The sequence below is a fragment of the Chenopodium album genome, chromosome 21 (assembly GCF_948465745.1).
Source record: "Chenopodium album chromosome 21, dcCheAlbu1.1, whole genome shotgun sequence".
Classification (NCBI taxonomy): Eukaryota; Viridiplantae; Streptophyta; class Magnoliopsida; order Caryophyllales; family Amaranthaceae; genus Chenopodium; species Chenopodium album.
Genome location: NC_137854.1, coordinates 36,225,417 through 36,245,774, shown reverse-complemented (window position 1 = coordinate 36,245,774; position 20,358 = coordinate 36,225,417). Strand labels below are relative to the sequence as shown.

The following is a 20,358-nucleotide window of genomic DNA, read 5'->3' as shown; positions in this document are numbered from 1 at the left end:
ACCCAATATATATTCTCTCTTCCAATTCTCTCCACTACTTTTGCTTTCTATAATTTTTTAATCTTCCACCAACACCACTACATCCATATTTTATTACTTTCTCCAATTTCTCCTAAAACTCCGTGCATGGAAAAATGAAGCAAGTATTTAAAAACGGAGGGAGTATAAATCATCAAAGCTAGCTAGTTAAAGTGGAGTATATGAATAGAGCATAAGTCAAGAAAATACAAAAACAAAGGTAGTATATTCTAGTTGAAAAAAAAAAAAAAAAAAAAAAAAAAAAAAAAAAAAAAAAAACATTGATTGGTCTAGTTAAAATATTTGTATTACCTAATTTTAAGCCTTTTTGTTTTGATGATCTTATTTAGCTCCATTCATATCAAGGAAAAAAAAAGCTTTGATAAAGGACTAAAGTGATAAGGGGTAATATGAGTTAATTAAGTTAGATACGAAACATTTAAATTTACAACTAATTAATAATTGTAATAAGATTTAACAAGTCTATATAAATTTAAGGGAAAAATCAGGCGAGTACACACCTCGCGATTGTGCTTATTGGAATGAAAAATACTTTGTATTTTTCGGCCTAATGGCCTATGCATAAGGTTGGTCACATTAGAGGAAAGTTTGACAACATACATGGCTGTCAAAATTATATCACAAGATCAATATGATGGGCAAAGATCATACATTAAATATATACACAATTCAAATTATTATCCTGTATTTTTCCACTAATAATCACTTGGGACAATTCATATCTTGATATGTTAATTTTTGTTAATATTTCAGGTTTTGTTGGACTTGTACATGGTTACGGCAGGTAAATAAAAAACTCAATGAAGGAAATGACATTCAATCCTAGAGTTGACAAAATGTTTCTATTAAAACTTTTGGTGACAAATTGTATGGTTCAGCACTTCTGCTCTTAGCTTGTGAATTATGTGTATCTGTCGTTGACACATACACGTAGTTTGCAATTAATACGTACTCGTATCATATTCATCAGAAGAAAATTGGTAATAAACTAATAATATTCCCTTTTAACAATTTTTTTATTGAAACAAGTTACATTTCAAAGTTGTTTTTTTGTTTTTTTTTTTTTTTTTTTTTTTTTTTTTTTTTTACGGAGTATTAATTAACCTAACTTATCAAATAGAAGTATATGAGAGAATTGGTCATTTTAATTTTGATATAAATAAACTGCTTCGATTACCTCATTCTGCCCTATCACTCTATATAAGCCCCACTATTTAAGAATTTTACACGTTGACTCAACTCGGACCAATTAAGCAAGTAAAGCTTCTTTAGAGTTAGCAAATAGGGAAGAAAGTAGAAGATCGAACTCCTATCCTAAAGAAGCATTTTTCAGCTTTTAATAACATGAGTATTCATTAATGACTCAAATAACATAACACTCGATATAAAATTATAATTTGATGGTTTTATCCTAATACAACCAAAGAATCTATATATTGATACCAACAAATCATTATACTTTTATTGATATTAATGGATAAGTATTTTGGTATCATGATGTGATACTATCAAAGCACAATTTCATATCAGCAACGAACATTATTAGAGTTATATATTCATGACTCAAGTAGCTATACCAAAGTGTCCTTTACATTATGTTGGACACACTAATTATAGATTACATATTTTCTAAATTACTTAACCTATTTTTATATTTTTTGTATGTGTTGAAGTAAATCCCACCAAGTAACACATGTAAGAGTCCAACATTGATTAAAGAAGACAAAGTTACACACTTTATAAAGGCTAAGGGGCTACTCCTCCTATTGCCATATGGTTTTGGGATGAAACCTCCTTTGGACTTGTGAAGTGGACTCTCTCTCTTGGTTTACGGGTGTGGCCCAGGCTCGCGTTTATCATGGTATCAGAGCCAGGCCCACGGTTTGAGACCTCCACTAGTAGAAAATAGTAAATGGGAAGCCCCAAATGGCAAGCGGTTTTGAAATTCCGCTTGCCAAATTGTAAATGGCAAGCGGTTTGAACCGTGAACCGCTTGCCATTTGTTAAAAAACCCTAAAAGTTGAAAGGCCCATCTATTCTCTCTACTCCCCTTACCCCTCAATACTCACGCTCTCTCTCCTCCCCTCCCACGATTCTCTCTCTCCTCCCCTCAAATCCTCTTCTCACGCTCTCTCTCCTCCCCTCCCCTCCCCTCCCTCCCTCCATTCTCTCTCTCCTCCCTTTTCCCCTCATTTTTATCGTCGTCCTCTTTCCTTTCTCCATCTCCTTCTCTTTCTTCTCCCATCTCCTTCTCTTTCATCTCTCATCTCCTTCTCTTTCGTCCTCCTTCACGAACTCAAGGTGCGGTGGTGGTGCGTACCCTTGAAGCATGACGGCGACGAGTACCCTTGAAGTCCGGTGGTAGTGCGTGTAGGTTTTTTCGAGTTTTTTAAGGTCAAATTCGACCATAAAACTCTAGATCTAGAGTTTTCATGGTCGAATTTGACCCATAAAACCCAAATTTCAAGCCAAATTTAAGGTTTTGGTGGAATTCATGGTATGTTCTGTTTTTTTTATTTGTTTTTTAAAGTTTTTTTTTTAATTTTATGGTGATGTGTGGTTAAATTGGTTTGTTTTAGGCCGATTTGGTTTTGGTGGGGGTTTTGGTGTGGGGTCGTGGTGGGTGAAGTGGCTGGGATCTGGTGGATAGTGGTGGTGGTGCTGCTGGTGCGCGGCCTAGTGATGGTGGTGGTGCGCGTGGACGGTGGTGGTGGTGGTGCGCGTGGACGGTGGTGGAACAAGTGTTGTTCGTATTTTTATTTTTTTTAGATAATTTGTATTAATTTATTTACTTGTATAAATTTTTGTATTTTTTTTTTGATGAAAATGTAATACTTACATCAATTAATTAATAAAAATATTACTTCGTATTAATCTTATATATATTTTGTTTGTGTTTCAATTTCAGAGAAAAAAACAAAAAAAAAAATTAATTTTTTTTTTATTTTTTATAGCCCTAATGGGCAGCGGTTTGGCGCCAAAACCGCTGCCCATTCTCTTCAAATGGCAAGCGTTTCTGAACCGCTTGCCATTTAAATGGACAATGGCAAGCCCCCTAACAGGAAGCGGTTCAAAACCGCTTGCCATTAGGGGGTTTGAACCGCCTGCCATTTTGTTTATTCTACTAGTGCTCTAATGGCTTGAGTATATTGTCAGGCCCAAGTTTGGGACCTTTAATGACATTAAGGTTTCTGGGCCAAATTGAATTGGATCAAGTGATCCTTGAGTTAAAAGGGACCTTACATGTGAGGGGGAGTGTTGAAGTAAATCCCACCAAGTAACACATGTAAGTGTCCAACATTGATTAAAGAAGACAGAGTTACACACTTTATAAAGGCTAAGGGGCTACTCCTCCTATTGTCGTATGGTTTTGGGATGAAACCTCCTTTAGACTTGTGAAGTGGACTCTCTCTCTTAGTTTGCGGGTGTGGCCCAGGCCCGCGTTTAACAGTATGCGGCTTTGCACATAAAATGTATGGTATGATGGAGTATCTAATTAGGACAATATCTAAGATTGGTACTGCAACGATGTGGAATCAAATCTTACGAGAGAGCTATCTATGTGAAGATTCTCTTACCTTCCCTCACTCCTAAAAAATCATGCCACTAATAATTTAAATAGGTTGATTTACGAGAGATTTTGGTTAGATAGTGCCTTCTTACTTGAAAATGGCAAACTTTGCCAACTTAATGAAGGCAAAGAGAGTAGAATTATCATTCAGTGTACTCAGGTTATTGATTTGAGATGGTCAATAGCTTTTTTACGACGCTGTTGCTTAGTGCTATCAATTTATCATTGCTCGTCCATATAAAATACGGAGTAAAGGGAATGGACCAAAAACACCTAATGGTAACTTGAGGTCTACTAATAACTAACCAACAATGACGGGGCGTTTAGAATGTGAGAATGAGTGTTTTGGGATTAAAATGTGGGAATGTAATTGGAAATTGATTGTTGGAAATATAGAAAAAATATGACAATATTTTGTTTGGGTAGTGAATGGGAATAGATGGAGAATAAATAACAAAAATACAAAACTGTTCTTACTAATCTTTCTCTTCCATTTTTTTCATTAATGGCAAAAATGTCTTTTTCCACTTATTCCCATTCCCTCCCATAGTCCCATTTATTACCTACACTTCATAGGTAATAAAAGGGTGGGAATTCACCCCATTTATTCCCAATCTCATTCTCTTCTTTAATCCCAATCCCATTTAACAAACAAGAGATTTTATTTGGTTTCAAAAAAAAAAAAAAAAAAAAAAAAAAAAAAAAAAAAAAAAACAAGAGATTTTATTTTATTTGGGATTAAAATTCCCATTCTCCACCCTCAATTCCCATTTACCAAACATCCCTGAGAGTTTAAAATCCAAATAAAAGTACAAAAGTAATTTAGACATTTTTTATTTAAATTTATGAAAGTTAGTTACGGAGTAAGAGAAACTGTTTGATTACGAATCTAGGTGTCAAATTTGTTTTAAAAAGGTTGCATACGGAAAAATCTATTAGAGTTAATTGATATTTGCATTTTTAACTTACCGACTAAGGGTCTGTTCTCTTACGTTGAAATTCAGTTCAGCTCAGTTCAGTTCATCTTCTAATTTCCTTCTCTTATAAGATATTCATTTCAATTCAGTTCAGTTCAGTTCAGCCCAGTTCAATTCAGTTCTGTTCAATTCAACTTAGTTCAGTTCAGTAAATGTGAACAGGCTCTTAGGCCTATTCTCATTGACTGAACTTAGCTGAACTGAACTGAATTGAATTGAAATGGGCTGAACTGAAATTGTTTATGGGAGAACGAAATTAGGAACTGAACTGAGCTGAATTGAAATTCAGTTGAAGTGAGGTTAAGTTAATTGACATTTGACATTTACATTTTTGATGCAAGTGTTGTGTATATATTGATGATGCTACTCATAAAAATGAAAAAAAAATAATAAAATTAAAAAAAATAAAAAAAAATAAAAACCCAAAATATTGGACTTTAATTTAATCTGGCAAAGGCAAACTACGCTAAAAGAATTTTTGGGTGGAAGGTGGTTGAATTGTACTGTTAGGCCCCGTTCTCTTCACCTTAATTTTGCTGAACTGAAATTAATTTTGCTGAACTTAAATTAATTTTACTGAACTTAAATTAATTTTACAGAACTGAAATTATTTTTGCTGAACTGAAATTATTTTTACTGATTTTATATTATAATTCTTCTTCAAGAAAACTGAATTTTACTGAACTGAACTTATTTTTACTGAACTGAAATTATTTTTACTGAACTGAAATTAATTTTACTGAACTGAACTTAACTTATTTTTACTGAATTGAAATTATTTTTACTTAATATTATTTTTTTAAGGTGAACAGAACAGGGTCTTAGTCTGTGAGAATAAACTAGTGCCCAAATACTGTCATTCCTTCAATTAAATCTGAGCAATTGGTAATTTGGTTTGTGGTTTTTCCAAGTTAAATGTGTTACGTAGTAGTTAAATGTCACGGCTTAAGTTTTGTATTATCACTCTATATTTGTAGATTTCACTTCAAGCCCAAACTTGGTGAAATTCTAAAAACTCCGCCAAAGTTTGGATCTTACTATTTCATTATAACAAACTTAATTATATAGAGCGTGTTTTGAAACTTATTTTCTCTATAACAAAGCTAATTTTATCCGCATTTCTTTATATTTATGCCGTTCGGGTAAACTTTATAACATTGATGAAGTATTCCCTGTAACACTGACCGAGTAACCTGTACACTAATGAAGAAGTAACTCTATTATAACTGGTCACACCCTATAGCTAGCCACATATCAAGTATAAGAATTTGTGAATTGTCGTAAATAAATCAAGAATAAGCACCAGACTTGTTTTATACGTAATATATCTATATGAATGTATGATAAACCGTGACACCATTACTTATTTACTAAATTACTACTGTATGAACAAATGGATACTGTCTTGCATGAGAGATGAGACATACGAAATATATACTACCTTCATTACATATTATACGCAACTTTAAACTTTTTATATCTCACATTAATACTCAAAAGTTACCCATAACAAAGATAATTGATATTCCGTATATTATTCTCGTAATATTTTGGTGAAAAGAAGCATCTTATCCTTATTACGGAGTAAGGCCCTGTTTGATTCACCATAATTTTGCTGAACTGAAATTAATTTTACTGAATTGAACTTATTTTTACTGAATTGAACTTATTTTTACTGAACTGAAATTATTTTATACTGATTTTCTATTATAATTCTTTTTTAAAAAACTGAATTACTGAACTGAACTTATTTTTACTGAATTGAAATTATTTTTACTGAACTAAAATTATTTTTACTTAATATTATTTTTTTAAGGTGAAAAGAACAGGGCCTAAATGTGTAGAAAGAAAACATAACAATGAAAACATCATAATACCCATACAATACTCATTAATATGTAGTAAATAAATAAAGCATATACTAGTAATAGTGAGAAAAAAGAAAACACAGTTTAAATAAATAAAACAAAGCTGAAAAATAAAGAGTACATAAATAAGTAAATAAAAGACAAAAGAACAAAATAAAAACAAGGGGCTCATGAACAACATTACATTACTCCATAACCTTACCCTGGCCTTCTTCCATCACCATTCACCAGCATCTATTATTATTTCTTTTTTTTTTATTTATTTTTATTTTCCTCTATTTTAATTAATTAATATTTAATAATTTTCTCCTTTTTCTTCACCGAGTTTATTTTTTCTTTGATAAACTCAGTGGATGAATCACTGCAATATTGTTGTAATCACCAGAATTCACACTTCCCAACATCACAATCTCTCCTTTTGCCACTCCAATTTCATCTAAAACACTTTCTCTCTCCTAACAAAATAACCTAACTTCCATTTTCTCTCTCCTACATATATAATCCATCCCCTATTTTTCAGGTTTAATTTCCATTCATGTTTTAATTTTATGATGGACGAGATTTACGGCCTTCATCCCACGGCTGCTGATTATTCTGATAGAGCGTTGATGTCGCCAGAAAATCTTATCCTCCCGTCGGATTACCATTCCTTCGTCATGAATTCCGGCTCCGCCGCCGCTGTCCGATTCGGCTCCGATGAGCTCATCTCGGCTACCTGTATTTCCGAGTCGGCTTCTGAGATTCATCAACGAGATCATGACACGTTTACCTCTATTAAGGCTAAGATCGCCTCTCATCCTCTCTATCCTCGCCTTCTTCAGTCTTATATTGACTGCCATAAGGTGTAATTTTCTTATTATTTTTTTCATTTTATCTTATAATTTGATCAGTATTTTATGCGATAGCGCTGTTAACTTAACATTGCGCTATCGCATAAAATACTGAAGATTCTTGTGCGACAGCAACGGTCTACTGCTGTCGCACACGAATCACAGAAGGAAAAATAAAAAAAAATAAAACAAAATGTTAATTTGGATTTGTGAATTGATGATGGTGAGAATAGGTGGGAGCGCCGCCGGAGATAGCGAGCATATTGGAGGAAATCAAGCAAGAAAGCGAAATGTGTAGACGAGAAGTTGTAGTAGGAGGAGGAGGGAGGACTACTACGTGCATAGGAATGGATCCTGAGCTTGATGAATTCATGGTCCCCTACTAAAAACGCCCTTTTTTTTTTTGATGTTTGGATTATGTTAGTTAGTTAATAGTAGTAGGAGTATATGGTTTTTGACTTTATTTGGAAAAAATATTATATAATTTATTCAGGAGACTTACTGTGAGATATTGGACAAGTATAAGTCAGATCTTTCAAGACCCTTTGACGAAGCTACCAACTTCTTGAACTCAATTGAGACTCAGCTCCGGAATCTCTGCAAGGGAGCCTTTGTTAAGACCGCCTCTACTGGTATGCTTTTCTCACTCATTGTTTACTACTAATTCGTATTTTTAATACAATGTTTTGTGTATAATATATAGTTTTTTTTGTATAATTGTTTAACTTAGCTTCATTGAGCTTTGTGCACTAATGATTGTTCTTCTCTTGGTTTTCCTATAGTTTTACTCTATAAAGTAAACAAAAAAAACCCCAAAACAAAATTCTTTATTTTTATGGTTTTATAGACTTACAACTAGTCTTATAAAAACCCTAATAATGTAGATTATGCGTTCAAGTCGATTGTGTGTAGATTATTGATCTCGTGTACATGTGATCGTCTCGTATGTTGCTCGTAACGAGTGTAAGTGTTAACTAAAATCATCTAGTATTATGGGTTGGGTAGTAATTTGATGCTCTTTTATTAGCAGTTGAATCATTAATCCTATCACCTTAATTACTTTATCTTTCTTTTGGGATTTCTTTGCTTTTTTTCTTTTACATTGAGTTATCTGAGTTTCGTATCAGATAAGAGGGAGAGGAGACGAAAACTGAATACTGAAAAGATTGAGACTTGCACGGTTGAGAGATTCTGAATTTGACATTTCAGATGAAATATATACTGGAGTAGTAGTGATGAAAACAGTTGATAGCAGATTTTATTTTTTACCAGCCTTAGATTTCTCTTTAGCAGTACTACTTAAATCAGCTAGTTTTTGTCATTCCCTAAGTAAACTGTAGTCGTGTGGAAGCCTGTAAAAGTTCAGAAAATGTAGGTCCAATTTTTACCAATTTCCATTATAATTGTGTACATATAGCTCTTCTATGATCTTTCTTTATTATTTCCTCCCGGTTTTTTCTCCAAAGTTTTTGAGGTAAAATAATTTATCTGCCAGTTTGCAAAACATTCAAAATGGAGTAAATGTCATGGGGTTCGGATCACGATGTGTATTTGTTATGTCAGTTTATGTTAATCTTATTAATGTCTCTTTTTTTGGAACTCATATTAGACACGGGTGCGTGTCCAATACATATGCACCAAAATGATTGTTTGGAGTGTCCATGTAACTAGTGTCCATGTTAAGGTGTCAAGAATCCGATAGGAATGGGTTTAAGAAACAATCAATTGTAGCATCTTACACCTTAATTGTTCATGGTTTTTCTATGATCACAATAACAAACTCGAATGTTAGGGTGAGTTGATTTGTGTACCACGTACTACATGTCTACATCCTATTATGTGGATATACATAGGGAAATCTTGCTAGTCGATAATTGAAGTGTGAATAGTATGATAATCTTCTGGCTGTTGAAACCTTAAATATGATACTTGTCAAAACCTTTTCACCTTCTTGTTTGCCTCGAAAGTGTTTGCACTAGCATAGTTGCATGCCACTAGAGTTTAATTGTAAGATCATATGAGATTTGTTAGTTGCATTATTTAGCTTATTGTACCCTTTACAAAATGTGGTTATCAAAAAACAAAATATCTCAAACTCCTTAGATAAATATTGGCAAACTTATTCCTAGTTTCATTATAATATGTTTGTGTAGGCTTTGACATTAACTTAAAATAGTTTTTCTTCCGCCACGAGATAGCCAGCATTTATTCCGAAAGCAAATTAGAGGATGTAGAAGGCCTTGGTGGGGGAAGAGGTGGGGGTTGTGGATCAATCATTCTTTAAAAAAAAAAAAAGCTTCCTATCATATTAAGGCTTAGAAAAGCTTGCTATAAAGAGTTATTATAATAGTTTGGAAATAATTGGCTATTTGAATGTGTAGGTAAGTGAATGTATGTTTTTATTATTCATAGTTGAATCTCATTGTTGCCTTTGATAATGCCTTGCCTTGTAACTTTCAAAGGGCTTCAAGTTCCAATGGTGCATGAGAGTTCTTTATTGCAGCTAATAATAGGTGGAATTGGGCATCAGGAATTGCCTGCTTTGGACTGCTTTTTTTTATTTATTTTTTTATATTTATTTTTTGGGCTTATATAGGATTTTTATCTTAAGTATTATCTTCTTGTCATTATAAGGAATAAAGGAAAGCTGATCAGATTGTGTGTGATTTATTTTACGAGAAGTGGTAATTAGGTAGTTGTGCTGCCACCAATTCGCTATCTTTAGGATAATAAGAAAATTATCTTAAACAAAGATTCGCATATGATCTATCTTGATAATGTGCTTGCATGGGCAGTCAGCACTTTGTAAAAGATTTGTGTAATTGTGCTATGGTGTGTTGTATCTCTTCAGTGATATGCTTTCTTTGACTTGCAAAATGTCTTTTTCTTTGATCCTTTTTGAACTTTAAGATCTCTTACCATGCTATGTGTTTGATTGTGTTGCTGTTTAAAATAATTGAGGCTGATGATGATTAGGAAGACCAAGTACCGGTGGCAAGCATACTTTGTAGATAATTACTTAACTTTTTAAACCCAATCTTTGATTAATGGAAGTTCAAAGATGTGTTTTATTAACATCCCTTGTCAGGGAAAAAAGCTGCAACCATTTCCATTTGCTAAATCGTCATATTGTCTAACTTTGTGGGCTTAACTGCCTGATACTTTAAATATTTTGTGTACTTAAAACATTTCTCATGCTTTAATTATTCAAAGCCAGATTGAAGGTAATCTTAAATTATGTTTGGAAACTATTTTTTTCTTAATTGAAAGTACAAACTAACTTTTTGGCCCTCTAATCTGATCTGTTGATTTGTTCCGTGTGGCCTGTTTTATCTTAATCCTGTGCTTAAGTGAATTCTTAATTGTTTTCCATCTGATTGAGATTCTCATCACCACATGTGCATACCCACTTGGGTGAGTTTTGACATATACCACATGCTTAACCTTGTACTTCCCATTTAAGACATAGTGATTATGCGATTACTTTCGTTTGTCACAGATTTGGCTGTGGAAAGGTTTTATTATTAATTAACTTGTAATATTCGCCACTGACCACATTGTTGGAACTTTAATTCTTTTATGATATGCATTTGTTCCTATTGTCTATATTTTTTTTTTTTTTTTAATCTATGACTAAGTTTGTACTAGTACTACTCTTGGTAACTTCTACTTAGCCAAATTATAAGGGTTTGTTTCTCAATCTAAACATGTGGTAATCGTTTCATGATTAGATTTTGCTAAATTGATGCAAAGTCCTCTACATGATAGTTTTAGACGCAATATGTGATTCTTCCCAAAAAAAAAAAAAAAAAAAAAAAAAAAATGCTTCTGTGTTTTCTACCTTAAAAAGCCAACCTTGGAATGTCTTGGATTTATGATGGATCATGTACTTGAGGAGATTATATTTTTCTTGTAGCCATTGTTAGATCACTAACTTGCTTGAAAATTTTAGCTTTTTTATTCTCCTCTGTGAATTCTTGCTTGCTCCTAATCAGAAGTTTGAAAGCGTATAGCATGGTGTTGGGTTATCCATTAGTAATCGGCTGTTCAGGCATGGCCGATAATCTTCTACTCTCTTAAATTACTAAGAAAGTTAGCTATTAGGTGTAACCTAGTTTCATTATTTTTGTGTAGCATCTCAAAGCTGTTGTGTTTTCTTAATTTTGGTAATATGTAGGGAGTATTTTGTGCCAAAGAATTCTTAGTTTAGATGACTTATGCATGCCTCCTTTACACGATATGTTGTGTGCATTTCTTCTGTGAGACTTGGAGAGTCTTTAATTTGTTGCTATCATGGTGCATTGTATGCTATTTATTTTTTATTTCAAGTCAATTTTTTGTTTCTATGTATACTTCTTGAATAAGGTAGGAAACCTCATTGTTGATTTCTTTTTTCATGAAATGGACATCAAATTTTGCCTCTATATTGGTCTTTAGGAATCCTTCTCGTTTTGCGGCTTTTGCCTACCTAAGAAATTTGCTCTATTCTTGATTGGCCAATTTGCTATTTCCATTTTCTTTTGGATTACATAATTTTGTGCAACATTGGAAGTTTGGGAATGATTAGGCTGGTAAATGGAGTGTCTTTAACATGTACTCCCTTTCGGTACGACAGGTGATTCAGAGACAATAAGGGAGTCCTCTCAAGAACAAGGCTCACTTGAAGGTATTAGCATTATGTTATAGATTGGGTGAAAGAGTAGTATGCTTTAAAATTTTACTAGTAAGAAAATTTCTAATATCATGTGATTGTCATTGCAAGCTTAATTTGAACAACCGCTTAGTTAGAAACCTTGGGAAGAGTTGATAGGTACTTGAGTTGAGTAACTTAACCGTGGTTGGTTGTAGAACACCTACATTTCGACACATGCTACATTGTAGTATGTTATGAGCTGTAACCTATTGGAAGGGAGCAACCTTTTGCTTGTCTAGCTGTGGTGTGGATGAATATTAGAAAAAAGCTTGATCATTACGCGTAGGACTCTTATCCTAGGTTTCTTAGTAACTAGCTAGTAATACAAACTACAAATAGTATTCCAAAAGGTCATCTATGAAGAGAATTCCTGCTTAAGATTAGTGTAAAATGAGAGTGAGATGACTCATAAGGATGAGACGAGATTTATCGTACAGGAGGTTTTAATAGGATTGAGAGTAAAATTTGACAAGATATGGTCGTATGGATCGATTTAGGCTGCCTTCTTGTACTCTCATTATCTAAGAAATTCATTGATAAATTCTTTTGAACTATTTTATATTGTACTTCCTTGAACTGTATTATTTGCTAGCAGGGTAAATCAAGGAAATACCAGGTCTGACTTCATGGTAGTATATTGTTTTCAAAGCATATACTTCATGTGTCATAATTAAATAAAGTTCATTCCTCCAAATAGAAAAAATCCCAAGTTTTAATTGTTCCTTTTAAGCTCTTGTTATCCAAGTATGTGTTACATTGTTGCTGTATGCTTGACTGCAAAGCAATTACTTTAGGACGGGACTGATGTTTGTACTGTTATGTTACTCGTATGCTATATTAAGTTAAGAAACGAGACACATATCGAGTTATGGACCTCCATAAACCCCGGTAATAGGATAGTTTACGTCGTCGTTGTTGTGGTCGTTGTTGTTAGTCCTTTACAAACATCTAAATATGGAAAAATAGGAGCATGAAATAATTGCTAGGAGAAAGGATGCGATAGGTAGGGTGGGGGCTTAAAAACTCACATCATCACATGGAGACTCCCGGAGTTTACGCTGAAAAATGAGAAAAAAGCAGCTTTTAAATGCAAGAAAATAAAACACACTAATGTTATCTCTTTGTTTGGGGTTAATTGGTTGGAATGTCATTTTCTCTTTCTTTTTTTTTTTCTCTTTTCTGTGGTATGCTTAGTTTCTGTGATGAAGGGTCAATTTTAGATGTATGCATTTGCAGAGTTTTCTCTAGTTAAGACGCTACATACGTGTTTATGGAGGATTCAGGTTGGGTAGGTCCCACTTGTTTTTGAGTGTGTGCACTTCTTTTCTCGTCTATATTCTCTTTGATCCTTTTTGTTATCCTGTTTTTCAATTAGAAATGTTTAAAGAGTTCGTTTTTTAACCTTTACTCAAATTATTTGATCTTTTTTCTATTATGGTCTCCATTAAAATGATTTTTAAAATTATCTTTCATGGTTCCCACTATACTTTTATTAAAATATACAAAGTATAATTATAAACTTACTGTATTTGTTTTAATAATAATATTAGAGCAAATAAATTCTCTTAAAATTCCATTTTTTTTTTTGAAACGCTCCTAAAATTCCATTTATATACAACTATACAAGTATTGCATTTGAAAAAAACGGAAAAAGTACTATATAAAATATTTTACGGAGTAATTAGAAAAGATGTGTCAAAAATTTTCACTAATTGAATTTTCTCATGCATACGTGTTTGTGGAGAATACAGCTTGGGGTGGGTCACACTTGTTTTGAATGTGTGCACTTGTTTTTCCATTGTATTCGTACGAGTGTATGACCCTACTAGGCCTACTGTTTGTTGTATTTGCCTAATACTCCCTCTACTAGGCTTTTTCCTGTTTATCTCTTTGTCTCTCTAAATTATGTTATGTGCGCTTTGATTGTTGTTTTGAGTTCTTTTTTTCTTTCTTTGTTTGGGTACTTGACTAGTTGGGTTCGACATCAATGGGGTATGGTAGAAGGTTCATGTTTTGAAATTAATTGAGCATGAGGTAGTTGAGGACTTGAGGTTGGTGATTGGTGAGCGAACGTGGGGGTGTGTCCCGCCTATTATGATATAAGTTCCTGACCTGTTCTCATCAGTTCAGCTCAATTCAGCTCTTAATTTTCTTCTCTTATAAAATATTCATTTCAGCTCAGTTCAACTTAGCTCAATTCAGTTCAGCCGAGTTGAGGCCCTTAATATAGTTATGGTTCTAACAATCTAACCATCTGTTTCATAATGTTCTATGGAATAGCATTTTCATTTTGTTCCATCTTTTATTACCCTACCCTTCTTATCCTATCATACTACCTTTTCACTCGTTATCTATTACTTTGTACACCTTAATATCATTTGAAATATGACTATCGTAGTATTTTAAATTTTTAATAATTAGTCAATATGATTGGTTCATTTTTTTTATATGGACATAGTTAGTCTTTTAAAATCTACAATGCAAATATAATTTTTGAAAATTTTAATCTACCATTTATTTTATTTTATTTTTATTTTTTTTATTTTATTTTTTTGATTTTTTGAGAATCTATAAAATAAAAATAGAAATTACATAAATGAAGCAAAAAATTAGATTAAAAAAAAATGTTGATACTATTTTATATCAAAAATAAAAAAATATACTTAAATGACTTGATGAAAAATAAGTCAATCATTAACTAAATAATCATTTGAATAATATGGTAGTCATATTTTAATCGACCATTATAAAATTTTCATCATAGTAAATGCTATGAATATTATGTAAGAGTTCAATTGTCGAAGGGAAAGTTGTGTGTGAATTTATCTTTTACTAATTTAAGACGATATAAGTAATTTTCCAGATTAACAAGAAATTAAACTCATAAATCAATCATCAATCATCAATCAATCAATACTATACACTAAAGTTTTTATCAGCCTTATCCCTAAAGTATACTTGTCGCGTTTATATTAAAAAATTTCTCTCCAAAAACTTTTATTTATTTATTTGGTTAAAAAAATTGAGATAATGTATCTTTTTTTCAAAAAAAAAAAATCTACCGTCTAAGCAATAACCCAATAAATAGAACAATTAAAACTACTTTAAATGAACAAAAAAATTCTTTACTTTATACAAGTAATAAAGAAAAGTGAAATAGCTGATTAAAATAAATTGTAAACAACTAACAATGTAAGTCATAGTAATTATTTAAAAAAAATCAAACATCCGCTCGGGCAAAGAACTAGTAAGAGTATATTTTCATTAGGCTATGTTTAGTCACCTTATTTCATAAACTTATTATTTGTTTTAAAATTAGATCAAACTTTATTTGTTTTAATTGCGATTCATTATTGCTAAGTACTTTAATTGCGATTCATTATTGCTAAATATTTTTTATGACACAATGAAATAAATTATGAATATTATATACTATTCCGTATGAAAAATTGAAAATAAACATTAAACAATTTAACAAGACCTCATATATCCTTGTAGATTGAAGGTAGTACTAGGAGTGGTGGGTGACTTCTAGGAAGTCCCCGTGTTGGTTCATGTAAATGATTCAGGGCTTGATCTCTTATGTTGAAATTCAGCTCAACTCAGCTCCTAATCTCCTTCTCTGATAAAATATTCATTTCAGTTCAGTCAATGAGAACAGGCCCTCACTTATGGAATTAAGCTGTTCAAGTAAGTAAGTATATCCTTGTAGATTAGCGTACATGTTAAGTCAAAGTTTAGTCAAATAAGCCATCCAATAAGATTAGATCAAATAAAAAAAATAATAAAAAAAGTTCATCACCTCTAGTTTGAACCTATTAACCCTTGTCTTATCGATGTGAGTGTATCAACCCTTGTCTTACCTTAAGGGCCTGTTCATTTCAGGTTAATTCAGTTCGGTTCAGCTCCAATCAATTCAGTTCAGTTCCTAATTTCCTTCTCTCATAAAATATTCATTTCAGCTCAATTTCAGTAAATGTGTACAGGCCTAAATTATTTTATTAGATGTTGTTAGACATTAGATAAGATTTTATTAACCCTAATCTTATGGTGTAGTGGACGGGGAAGTAGAAAAATCTAGGAATTTTCACTTTCCGTAACTATAGTAATTTAATTACCTAGGTCCCCCTAGGTAAATACTCCATAGAAGTTTCTCTTCCCACATTACAAATCTAACAGCTTTAGAAAAATCCCATGAATTTAAAGCTTGCAATTTAAATCCCAGAAATTTTAAATTGATTGCCATCTCTATAAACCACACATTATCTTAAAATAAGTGAAATAAGATGAGGAGAGCTAAGTACAATAGGAGGAAGTTCTTGATGTTGATCCACTTAAGGTACACTTGTATTGTTGCTTTGGGGTTAACTTGAATTACACATGTGAAAACAAAGTTGTGGTCAATATTGATTGTTTGTGGATGGTATTGAGAACAAGTTCAATTGGTGCATGGTATTGCCACTAATTAATCGTAAACACAAACAAATAAGTTTGGATAACTTTAGATAGATAAAGCTACTCCCTCTGTCTTACAAAGATTTTCCGTATTTTAGTGAGTCGGAAAGAGCGCGATGAATGGAGTATCCCTAGGGCATGATTGAAGAAGCAGATGACAATGACAAGAGTGTATTAAGCTTAAAACATGTAGATTATCCTTTTCCTCGTATCTTATGTTGGTTGGACGGACTATCTCACTGTTTAAATTCTTCACCTTCTCTAAATATTCATGGGCCTTTCACAAATGTGGGGCCCATTAAGGTCTAGGGTAGTAGGGTGGGTCCCATAATCTGACAAAATATCAGCGTGCCTTACGGGGATTTGACTGCCCTTTCTTTTTTGTCTATTTTTTTTGTTTTTATTTTTATTTTTGAAAATTGCAAGTTTTGATATGTGCAGCTTCTGAGTGTGCCGTCTTGTCCATTCTGATTTGGGAAAGGACTGGTCTATGACCTTTTTTACCATCTTCTGTCCACTACCTTTCTCTATCTCTTTCTAACCTTCATAAATTCTCTCCTATTTATTTTAATATTTTCATTTTTTTTTTCCAAATTTTGGCATATAGGAGAAGTTTTTCTTTGTTCCTTTCTCTTTCGTAATCCTTTGACCCTTTCGTTCCTTAACGTTTGCCTCATATCTCATTTTTGTTAAAAAAAGAGCTGTACTTTGTGTTGGGTTAATACTAGATGTTTGATAGATATCCTTTAGTATGTGAGGTAGGAAATGTAGCGGAGAATGATTTAAATTTGCAAGGACAATGTTATCTACGGAATAAAACGATTGGATAAATTATTAGAAAGAATATTGGGGCAACATTTTTAAGATGGAGTATGAATGTATGATGTTGAATGTGGTATGCATCATGAGTATCTGTTAAGTCCACGAACAAACCTACAGATGAGTGAAAGAGTGTAAAAGTGTTGGAATGTGTATCCTAAATTGAAGAAACAAGATACTCCGTAGCTTTGTCCACTTTAAAAGGCTAAGAGACTCGCCTCTTATTGTCATATCATCATATGGTTTAAAGGTAAAATCTCCTTGGACTTATAAAATAGATACTAGTGGCTGGTGCGGCCTAGGCCATGATAGAATTATATGTTATTTTTATAAACGGACACCATTTTAGCAATACATGCACATCATTCAAGGATGGAGGGACTAGGGAGTAGATTCTATTGTTATTTTCCCTATATCAATTGTATTTTATTTTTATTTCCCCTATATTAGTAGTTTTTTGTTGTTGTTTTCCCTATATTTTCTCACTATATACTTTCTCCAAATCTTAATTTTGGGAAAACTTTGATTATTACATTACATATGGAGTACTTGACAACTTTGGTTGTATGTGGTGATTTATAAGCTAGGAAAACCAATCATAATTTTTTGTCAGAATAGGCTTAATGAATGTTTTCAAAATATTATGTTCTACGAAGTATATTTTAATGTTATTGAGAATTTAAGATATGAATGATCATAATTATGCATACCAAACGTAAAAATGAAAGCTTTGCAAGCATGATGTAATGAAAGAAGTATAGTCTTAGCTTTAAATGGACTTAGTTAGTAAACCGTTGGATCGAATGATGTGAAATAATGATGCGAAGGTTATGGAAACTTAATTTCTTTGTACTCCGTAAGTAGATGCTTGACTTTGTAGGAAAATAATTCATTTGTGGATTAGATTATTAGTGGTAATGCATTGTAATTCAATCAAGATAAACTTTTTTCCAAGGCCTAAAACCTCTAGTGTGTCTAAATAATTGGAACTCTTGAAGTTTCATGGAGTAGATTTTTTGTAGGGTATACAATATACAAAAACATGGTGATTTTGGCCATTTTGCTATTAAGTTCAATTTTGATTATTTGGTGTCAGAAGTGGAATAAAGGTTCCCTTTGAAGGAGGATAGAATCAAAGCTGACAGTCCTCGACCCCTCTTTCTTTCATTGTCTCCCTTATGTTACAAATATGTTGTGCATTACAACATACATGTCTGTTCAGTATGATGCAGCTGAATTCATTGTGAATTTCCTCTATTGTACTCAATGTTTACCAAGATCAAACAAGTAAAAGATGTGTAGGCTCTTATAGATTGCAATCTTTTAATCGCAGAAGGAGGACTATGACTCTATTATCCCCCGAGATAACATCAGATTGCAAGCAAGCCGACTAAAAAGATAATGTTTTTGTTGATATTATTAGCAGTTTGTTAATATAGGGAACACATGTATTACTCAGTATGTATTATTATTATTGTGTCTCACTAATAATAGCTAAAAAGTTAGAAAATTGATTGTTTTGTTGCAACCTTGATAATGCTGTAAGTCGATTAGGTTGATTTTAGCAGTCTTGCCTAAATAATTCGATTAATTAAAGGTAGTTTGAATAACACCATGGTGCAACTCATTATAGATAATGCCTTGACAGTTTGATGGCTCAATATCATCCATGATTTTCTTCTTATCAACTGATTTATTTCTGTGTTACCAGAGGAAGGTCCTGTGTCATCAGATGAGGATTATAGTGCAGGAGAGATAGATGTGCAGGATCTGCAGCCAAAGGATGAAGAGCGGGATCTCAAGGATCAGCTCCTACGTAAATTTGGGAGTCATATAAGCAGTCTCAAGCTTGAATTTTCCAAGAAAAAGAAGAAAGGGAAGCTACCAAGGGAAGCAAGGCAGATGCTTTTTGAGTGGTGGAATGCTCACTATAAATGGCCATATCCTACTGTGAGTACCATACAGTCCGTTTTCTCCAAATCTCTAATTTGTTTCGCGTGTATAATCCTTAATGTTAATAGTAAACCTAGTGGCTAACGACCTAATGTTCAAGATGTAATTGTTTTAGTAGCTTTCATTTTGTTCTTTTAGTTCTTCATTATGCTGCATTGCAAAATGCCTTGGTGGGATTTATGATGAGTGTTATTGTTGTTGTTGCTGTTGTTTGTTAAGCAACTCATTTGTTTCAATACCACCAGATCAAGGCTTCGCTAGGAGGAAGTATAAGTTTATCTTGAAAATCGGAATTTTTACCCCTAAATATTTCGTAATAATCTTAAACTACTCATAAAAACATACAACCTATGATTGCTACCTCATCAAAAGAACTGAATCTTAACTTCAGGTTTTGCTTGTTTGTTTATTTTGTCTGATTTTAGACAATGCATGTATGTCAGTATCATTTCTCATCCTTTGGCTTTTGCTACGCAGGAAGCTGATAAAATTGCACTAGCTGAAATGACCGGTCTTGATCAAAGGCAAATCAACAATTGGTTTATAAACCAACGAAAGCGTCATTGGAAACCATCTGAGAACATGCAATACGCGCTCATGGATAATTACTCTGGACAATACTTCACAGATGACTAAGGATGTACGATGGAAACAAACGAGACCATCTACAGACCCAACACTTCACACGAAAATCATATTTATTCTGGCTGCTTATGTATATTTGCTAATGGTAATTTACCGATATGAGAAACACTCTCTAGGTTCATTTTCGATGAATGGAGGGAACATATACAACCCCTCCGCCATTTGCATTCTCATTGCAATGTAAACCAAATGATGTACTACTAATGTATCTTCATAAAATGAAATGGCTAATTTCATTAGAATCCTTATTAATGGTCACGTTACTCACGTCACATACATTGCTTTTGGTTATGAGAATGTATTCCGAATCTGGTTTTATCTCCTGATACATAATAACAATTTGAGAAATACAACACTTTGGATTGATAGAAGCGTGATTTTGTCATAGATTTTCAAAATTAAACTCCTAACTATTTTAGAAAATGTATTAAATGATTGTATGCCGCTCTCTATATATATATGAAAAGGTTGAGGGGAACAAAAGACAAAACATAAGTTGTTTACAAGA

The 20,358-nt window shown here is 32.8% G+C and overlaps 1 protein-coding gene across 1 annotated transcript; it reads left to right on the top strand.

Annotated features, from left to right (window-relative positions):
- The first annotated feature begins 7,003 nt into the window (after nt 1-7,003).
- Nucleotides 7,004-19,856, top strand: LOC145602020 (homeobox protein knotted-1-like 6). The gene is made up of 6 exons (XM_081658130.1): nt 7,004-7,297; nt 7,519-7,659; nt 7,779-7,917; nt 11,901-11,951; nt 18,964-19,202; nt 19,683-19,856. The coding sequence occupies exons 1-6, from the start codon at nt 7,004-7,006 to the stop codon at nt 19,839-19,841; spliced, it is 1,023 nt and encodes a 340-aa protein (XP_081514256.1). The 3' UTR covers nt 19,842-19,856.
- Nucleotides 19,857-20,358: the final 502 nt, after the last annotated feature.

Bases quoted from the DNA above. Each gene is read 5' to 3' on its own strand.
- LOC145602020 (XM_081658130.1), top strand. From the start codon at position 7,004: ATGATGGACGAGATTTACGGCCTTCATCCCACGGCTGCTGATTATTCT. The intron at 7,660-7,778 runs GTCCCCTACTAA...TAATTTATTCAG, and splicing joins CTGAGCTTGATGAATTCATG to GAGACTTACTGTGAGATATT. The intron at 11,952-18,963 runs GTATTAGCATTA...CTGTGTTACCAG, and splicing joins AGAACAAGGCTCACTTGAAG to AGGAAGGTCCTGTGTCATCA.